An 8680-nucleotide genomic window follows, 5' to 3' on the forward strand; every position below is an offset into this window, starting at 1 on the left:
TAAAACTAAAATCAGGCTTGTGTAGTACAGGTAGGAAGCTGTAGTTTATATAAACACTTTTTCTTAAAGCCCAATGAGAGTTTAAGCTTATTTGATAAAATAAAAATGATAAGGGATGGAAATAAATGTAGTTTACTAGATTAATATATAATATAGTAAGTATGATCAACCTCTAAAATATACTGCATTGTTATCAATCAAACTTGCCATAAACGACTTAAAGTATACGTTTATAAATGCTTACATGTTGATTAATCAATAATAATAAACCACACAGGGGACATTTTACATGATCAGTGTTATGTATTCATGTTGTGTTGGTGATATAAGCTGCTGCTAAGATAACTATAATTTGGAGTTTTTTTGTGGGTCTTCTGATGAAGTAGCTTCATGGATCTGATTACTTCTTCCAGCGACGCACTCACGTGCGCGTGCACCTTCACCTGCCACAGGTGTAATGTGCACAAACTAGTGAGGTCACATTCCTTCCTCGTTCACGGAAACCTGTCGCGCGGCTTGTTTTACTTTAAACAGTTAAGAGTTTAGCCGGCTGCCACTCACCTGTATCCAACTATACAGACTTAATCCACTCTTTCTGCCTGGACGTAAAAGCGCATGTTTGTTTTGTAGCTCTGCTTCTCTTCTGGTCTGTTTGTTTTGTTGTATCGTGTGGATTAACACCGGGCTGCCGACAGCTGAGCCGCCGGAGCAGGTGACCGAGCCTGCAGAGCCGTCAGGCCGCTGGAGGAGGCGAGAAGCTGCCGGAGAAATGTTGTGAAAACATGAGCGCCACATGCAGAGATGTGGACTCTGGTCATTCTCCTCAGCCTGGGGGCTCTGCACTGCTCAGGTAACTCCACGACCACTCTGGGTTTTGTATTTTATATGTATTCTTTACCTCACATTCCTGTTTCAACAGGTCATTGCTCATTATTGATTTTTGTGTTAAGGTAAAACCTAAATTGTAAGTTTTCCACTTTATGTAACAGGACATTAAAACTTAAAAGATGGCTGATTTTTAGTAATGCAGTGATGACGACACTGATCATGCGGACTGTCACTGAGCTTTGTGATGCTGTAAAATGATGTTAAATGAACTTTGATTTGGACTGGAGCTTTTATTGGGCTATCTGGTTTCTGTGAACAACTGATTCCACTGACAGCCTGTGTGTGTGTGTGTGTGTGTGTGTGTGTGTGTGTGTGTGTGTGTGTGTGGTGGGCTGATGTGATTACAACCACATGAAACCACAGACAGAACATCTCTCTTCGTCCAGTTGCTATAATAATAATAATTTTAAAAAAAGATTTATCATTACAACATGCAAATGAATGTGTGGTGTCTTATGCTCACACAGGCTGGATGACACAATAATAAAGACTTGACTTATATTATATAAAATATTCCTGTTAATAATCTGTCCATGTATTGGTGTCATCGCCTCTGTAAAGTAGGTGAAACAATGGATCACAGCTGTTTCTTGGGTGTGTATGTGGCATTAAAATCACGTTAATGAGTCATGTGCAGAGTTTCATGTTAAATCAATCATCGGGTCACATGTCTGCAACCAGCTTGGTTCTCATGATGAAACTCTCATCAGCTGTGTCTAAGTAATCTAAGTTTACATTGTCCTCAATTACTGTGCTTAAGAGCAAATTTTACTGCTACTTTATACTCCCACTCCACAACATTTTGGAGACAAAATATATCTTTACTGCACTATATGTACTGACTATTTAATCAAAGAAAATGCTGAATATCACATCCAATAATCATTTTATATTTTATTTATTTTTCATATAAGTGGTTGAATCAGAACAGCCAGTGGTTTGACAGAACAACAATGTCGTGTATTAACAAGTCACAAAAGGAAGTTAACCAGCGAACCAACATGTGAGATTGAATTGTGTAACCAGAAGCTTGTAGAAAATCTAACAACAAACACAATGATTTCACATTACAGTAAACATGTGTCTCTTATCGTTCTGAATCTCAACTTTTTATTTCCTCCTCAGTCTCCTCCGCTCCTCCCAGCCCCATCAATGTCATCTTCTCCTCAGTGAATTTAAGGAATACACTGCAGTGGGTTCCAGGAAATGGCACACTGGATGACACACACTTTACAGTGCAGTATGCTATGTAAGTGAAGATTTTGGAGTTTAAATAGAAAGAAAAAGGAGTAAAAAGCCGTACAAAGATATTGTATTGCATTGGTAATACTATAACTTTACCTGGTTAAAGCTGAAATGAATAGACTTAAATTTGCCTTTCTTTAGAACACCTCAAAGGGACCTTCTTACACACACAAACAGAGAAATAAGAGAGGAGGAAAAACAAAAGAAGAATGTAACGAGATCTAACAGCCTACATAAGCTGAAGTTCTTCTTGTTTGAGGGGGGATTGAACGAGGAGTGTATTTTCAAGTTCACTCCCTCGGTACTAGTTGTCCAAGCTTTTGCCAGCTTTCAGAGCAATCTTCCTCTGATCTTGTCTTTCCCAGCTACGGGGACAGCGTTCAAGACAGCAAAAGAAGACGGGCGCACTGGAGGACAGTACACCGGTGTACGGAAACGGTGCGGCACTGGTGTGATCTGAGCAACGAGACATGGGATCTGGACCACGGATATTTTGCCAGGGTTCGGGCTGTGAGCAGAAGAGCATCATCCAAATGGGTCATGACACGGAGATTCGATCCGAAGTTGGACAGTAAGTTAAAGTGACATTCTGTCAAAGAATATCGGCTGTGACATAAATAAGAACAGACAGACACACAGGAAGGCTGGACAGAAAGACAGGTGAGATGTCCCCACTTCTAATCTTCAATAAAGTACTACAGATCAACCCACTGAACTTGGCTCCAATAGTGCCCAGTGGTTCAGTCAGGATCCTGTATGACATTCAAGGGAAAATGCAGACAAGCTCTGTTTCCTCTTTCATAATATCAGGCTCCTCAAATGGAATTTGACACACTCAAAATCAATCCTATCTAGATTTTTCAGTTAGTTCGATGTTCAGTTCCAAGGAGAGCTGCTGCTCCTTTGCAAACTATCTTATTTTATTGGCCTTTAAAGTCTGCCACTTGCCACATTTACGTCTAACTTGAACTTTTTATTAACTCAACATTAACATTTCAATCTGAAATGTTTCAAATCTTTTTTTCTATTTTTGCATATCCCAATAGCTACTTTTGGTCCTCCACTGGTTTCTATCGAAATTGAGAACAACTCTGCCGTCATCACTCTGAAGGGTCCAATGAGATATCAGCCTAACAACCACACCCCAGTGGTTTCCATGGCAACACTTTACCCCCACATGAGATACATCCTCTCCATCCACAATACCCATCGTGGCCAGATGGTGAGTAAAAACATAGCTCATCCATCTTGCACAGAGAGGCTGTTAAATCAGGCACACATGAAGTTCTCCTAAAGCACTGACTAATCTCTGAGTGTTGGTTTGTAGAGCCATTTCCCAGTGGTCTCCAGTCCGTACAAATATCGCCTGATGGACTACAATACAGAGTACTGCTTCTCTGCCAAGGCAAAATTCCTCTCTATGCCCGTCCAGTGTCATTCCTCAGCATGGCACTGCATAACCACACCTCAAGGTACAACCACACTTGCAGCAAATACTTTCCTCCCTGTTTGACAGGTAGAAAAAAAGGAATGTGACTCAACCTGATGCAAAAGCGAAACAATGATTGGTGTTTGTTCCTGAGACCTCTTGTACTGTTTGTGTTTGTTATTATCAAGCGTTTGTTTGACATTTTTCTTGATTAACCTCTCCAGACCCTGTGATTGACCAGCTGAAGAGGGTGGTTGTGGGTATTGTTGTCCCATCTGCGTGCATATGTATTATGGTGGTGGTTGGCTACCTTCTCCATCACTACCTAGCAGGGAAAGGACAGGAGAGCCCATTATTCCTGGTAATGCAAACGCACACACACTTTTACCCACGCTGCCTTTTGTGTAATTACTGTCCTTAATGTAATTACAACTTGTCAACTTGGACATTTAACCCTCCACCACCTGCTGTTCCACCAGCAGGATGCAAGCGCAGTGCAGATTTTAAAACCAGTTTGCTTGCATGGTTGTAAAACCTGGATTCCATTAAAAAGTTGGGACGCTGTGTAAAATTTAAATAGAAATAGATTGCAGTCATTTTCAGACGAACTGTGGCTATTTACATACATTAAGTAATATCCTTTACACAGCCATGTGTTTTACAAAGTAGTGAACATTGTCCAATCCTTGTTTGTGAGTTACTGAACCTTCCAATGCCACTTTCATAACTAATCATGAGACTGTCACCTTTCAGCAACTAACCTGTTTACCTATATTACAACTTCCCCAGTCTTTTGTTGCCCCTGTCCCAATTTGTGTCAAAAGCATTGTTGTTGTTATCAAACTCAGAACAAGCATTTATTTACCAAATCAAAGAAGCTGATGATCTAAAACATTTTGACATGTCATGAGAAATTATCAGCCTGGTTTTGGAGACAACAGATGTTTAATTCAAAGCCAGCCTTAGAAATAATACAGTTCTGACTACTGTCCACTCAGCATGTCTTTATTTTTTAAAATGTTTCAGAAGCTAAAGGTCCATTTTTTTTCTAATGCACACTCTTTTAACTTCCAGAATCAGCCTTCTTATAATTGGTCTTCTCTGACGTGGCCCCCCGTGACGTCCTCCCTTGACATTCATGTCATCCCCGTCCTATGCAGCATATCAGACCCTGAATGGCCCAAGCAGCAGCCACCTATCGCAGATTCCCCCCCAGGATACGCCCCCCAGAGGTCCGAAACACCCCAAGAACCTGAAGGACCCTTTGACGATGTATCAATTGACTATGCGTTTGTTGGCAGAGCTCCTATCAATGACAGAGATTGGCGGCCTGACGATGGAGAAGATGGTAACAGTCTGAATGGTGAACATCAGAATGGCGGATCAAGAGCAAATGAGGGGAGAGTTGAGGGCGATGACTCCACTGGAGTTCACACTCCTCAGAAAAAGTCCTTCCACTCACAGAGGTCCACACACATACGTTCACAAACACATGCACAGACAGAGATGAATGCACTTACACAGGTGCAGGCATGTTCACAGGTAAGTTTAGTTCCTCTAACCCAAATTCAGGCACCATCACTGTCTTTTCAGGGAGAGGTGGATAGAGAGAAGGAGGATAGAGAGTTTCCAGGTTTGTTTATAAACAGAACCCCACAAAATGGCCTTTTCCACATTCCTCTGAATATGCAAACAAAGGAGGGAGAAATGGAGGATGAAATTAACCAAAACGTGAGCGTAAGAGCAGATGGACAGAGCAATGGCGGTGTGGAGGAAGTAAGTGAGAGCGAGGGAGTACCACTTCTCTCCGCTTATGCCTCTCAGAACAACAAAGTAAGGTCCTCCTCCCATGTTAACCAATCAAATTACTTACCAGATGACTATGGTGTTCTGAGACTGGCCACAGCAGATGAAATTGGGAGAGATGAGGAAGAGGAGGAGGACGAGGAGGGAACTAACTTTATTGACTGGGATCCCAACACAAGGAAACTAGTGTTGCCAGACATGGCGATGGAGATCACCAAGGTAGCAGGATTGGATGGGTCGATGCAGGGAGAGAAGGGGGACAGCGGAGTGGTAGGAGAGGAGATGAGTGCAATGAAGGGCGAGTTGAGATTGGCAAATGTGTTTGTCAGACAAGGGTCAGAGGAAGAGGCAGAGGCACAGAGAACGAGGGAAAGAGGGGAGGCAGACGATATTATCGCCAAATGGAACTTGGTAATCTCGATGGACCCGTAGATGATATTCATCAATATATTTACCACATTATTACAGAAATGCTTGTCTTCTGCACTTAAGACTTACATGTCATGATGAAAATATAAATCCTTAGAAAATTGACGGAAATCAGTTTTATGTAAAATACGCATGATACTATGAAATTCTAAGGTACACTTATTACTGTTGTAGGGTTTGTTTTTGTATCTTTGAATGTTGATTCATTATTATTATTTTTCTGTTGATACTATTATTCTTATCGAGATCAACAGTTTTAAATTGGAATTAACTCTGAAGGGAAATTATCGTGCCTAGAGAGAAGTATTTGCCTTGACTTTGAGCAAGATCTGTTGAGATGTAGTCAATGTACTCTGTATGTATTTGTGCTTGATATGAAGTCAAAGGTCTTCTGACCTCGTAGCAAACTTTTGTTACTGATATACCATATGCACCATGGTCACCAGTGCAATATCTTTCAACCCAAACAGAGCACTAATGGACTGTTGTGGATCAGTGTCTGTGACATGATCTTTCAAATTCATTCTTAAAATAACAAATTGTGGAAGATTTTGTGGTCAGGTTGAAAACTCTTTAGGATTTAGGGTTAGGGTTAGGGTTAGGGTCATAGGGTTAGGGTCATAGTATGAAAGCCCTTATAAAGACACGTTATCTTTTTACTTTTGCAGTTTGTATTCAATATTTTGTTTGTCAGTACTCCATGACTGGAATATATGTGTTTACTTGATAACACATCAAGCAGAAGTCGTTGTGGTTAGTTTTGGTCTACTCTGTTCCTGTTTTAGTCCCTGGTGAAGCACTTAAATTGCTCTTGTTAAACCACCCTGGGACTGTATTTGTTGGTCTGTTGGCGGTAAACTGGTCCGATTCATAACTTAATTAAGTCCTTCTTTCTTCACTCAGTGTTTGAAGCATCTGTTTTATACTACCACACCATTTTTTTTATATATATGAAGGAAATTCAGGTGTTTAGATGAATGTGATGTGCATCTTTGTGACTGTGCTCTTATACTGTATAATGAAGTAAAAACAACAGCACTGTACTTAATATTTTTTCTACTCAATCGAGTGATTATAGTTGCAGCAGTATACATTTTTCAAGGTATACCATGGTATGAAGATAGATGATTATAATAACACATATATTTGGTCATCCATGATATTGAATTTTACATTCTACAGTAGTGTTATAAAAATTAGAAAAGAGTAAAAAGAGTATTTTACATTTGTATTGAGTTTTATGTCTGACAAAACATAACATTTTGTGAAATTATGATATGGAGTCTGTTCAACCAAAAAACCTCCTCATTCTGTCAAAGGCCTTTATAAATGGTTATAGCAATTGTAACAGTTGTGTAATACCATTTACTGTAAAATCGTGATATATCTAAGCTGGTTATTGTACCTCACACCATTCTACTAGAGATTCTATGATAGCTGAGATTGTCAGGATAGTTTATGTTGTACGTCTAAAGGTTGTTAGACTTAATTATCTACTACTTTCCCTTGTCAATTCCATGAACATAAATATTAATTGCACTTTTGTACCTTTGTTATTCAAAAGACTGCCTTATGGATTATGTTTCAGTACGTAGCAAAAGAGGAAATCATTCTGCTCTTTACTGTTCTTCTTTTTTGTTTGTTATTCTGTCCACATGAAGTCATAACCACTCAAAATGATATATGAAGGATGTCTTGATCTTTCATTAGATCCATACAGTAGTTATCGGTGTTTTGCTTCCTCATAGTCTGACCTTGGGAATTTACTTGGCAGTGAATTACAGTAAAACCTCTTCCTGTATACTGGTAACGTGCGTGTATCCAAAGCCACAGCAAACATGAGTAATGAAAGTCTGCAGGTTCATTCGGTTTCAGGTTTATGTAAATACAGAACTCAGGTTATCTGCAATCTGATGAGAAGTACAATACTGCGTGTGAAGTTTCGTTAAAATGATTTCATTCTGGGAAAAGAAGTCATTGATTTTTTTTTTCATAGTTTTGTATGATTTAAGAATGATTGTATATTCAAAATAAAATGTAATGATAAAGTCAACTTCTCAACTGTTCTGTTTTGCTATTTATTTATTCTTTTACCAATGTTTTCTTTTTCTCAATTAAAGTATTTTATTCTCACTAGATTATATATATTCTCAGGAAGAATCTACAGTTCTTAAATATTCTTGCAAAGAGGAAGAACCCTAACCCTAACCCTAACCCTTTGCATGGGCCAATGCTGACCTTTGTTTTACCACTTTGATTACCTTCTCGTCCAAAAGCTGAAAACAGAGACATCTGCTGGCCAAACAGCAAACACATCATGAACTTGTATTTTATGTCACCACTACAGATATCAACACTACATTATAATATTAATATGTATAAATTAACAATGTAGTTTTTTACATTCATGAACCTGTGGTCCATGCTTGACATCTCTGGGAAAATATGTGTAATTTGTAGTTTGACACAACATACAGTAAATATATGACATCAGCACTTATACACCAGTTTGAACTGATTATAGAGAAGGCAGATGTACATCCTGCCAGCCAATATTTTCAGAATGATTGTAAACTTTATGAAATGTATCAATGACACTGGTGGACAAAAAAATATTACTTTACTTATAACACAACATAGAAATGCTTTATAACAAATGAAAGTCCTGCATAGAAAATATTAAGTAAAAGTCTACAAGTATTATTATACTCAAAGTGACAAAAGTAAAAGTAATACTTATGTAACATTAATGGATTGGTAATAACAAAGCATTAATATTTAAGTAGCATTTTCCTGTTCTGGCACGAAAAGGTAGTTAAAGCTAATGCTACTTTGGCTACATTGATCCATAACCCTTTTTAAAACGTGTTGTGAATTAAAAAT

At 38.8% G+C, this 8680-nt stretch overlaps 1 protein-coding gene across 1 annotated transcript; it reads left to right on the top strand.

Annotated features, from left to right (window-relative positions):
- The first annotated feature begins 451 nt into the window (after positions 1 to 451).
- il20ra (interleukin 20 receptor, alpha) lies at positions 452 to 7862 on the top strand. The gene is made up of 7 exons (XM_037086266.1): positions 452 to 850; positions 2014 to 2137; positions 2499 to 2704; positions 3180 to 3355; positions 3461 to 3605; positions 3787 to 3923; positions 4637 to 7862. The coding sequence occupies exons 1-7, from the start codon at positions 802 to 804 to the stop codon at positions 5798 to 5800; spliced, it is 2001 nt and encodes a 666-aa protein (XP_036942161.1). The 5' UTR covers positions 452 to 801; the 3' UTR covers positions 5801 to 7862.
- The last annotated feature ends 818 nt before the right edge of the window (positions 7863 to 8680 follow it).

Source organism: Acanthopagrus latus, chromosome 22, assembly GCF_904848185.1.
Source record: "Acanthopagrus latus isolate v.2019 chromosome 22, fAcaLat1.1, whole genome shotgun sequence".
NCBI classification, from domain to species: domain Eukaryota; kingdom Metazoa; phylum Chordata; class Actinopteri; order Spariformes; family Sparidae; genus Acanthopagrus; species Acanthopagrus latus.

Bases quoted from the DNA above. Each gene is read 5' to 3' on its own strand.
- il20ra (XM_037086266.1), top strand. From the start codon at position 802: ATGTGGACTCTGGTCATTCTCCTCAGCCTGGGGGCTCTGCACTGCTCA. The intron at 2,705-3,179 runs GTAAGTTAAAGT...ATATCCCAATAG, and splicing joins ATTCGATCCGAAGTTGGACA to CTACTTTTGGTCCTCCACTG. The intron at 3,356-3,460 runs GTGAGTAAAAAC...GTTGGTTTGTAG, and splicing joins ATACCCATCGTGGCCAGATG to AGCCATTTCCCAGTGGTCTC.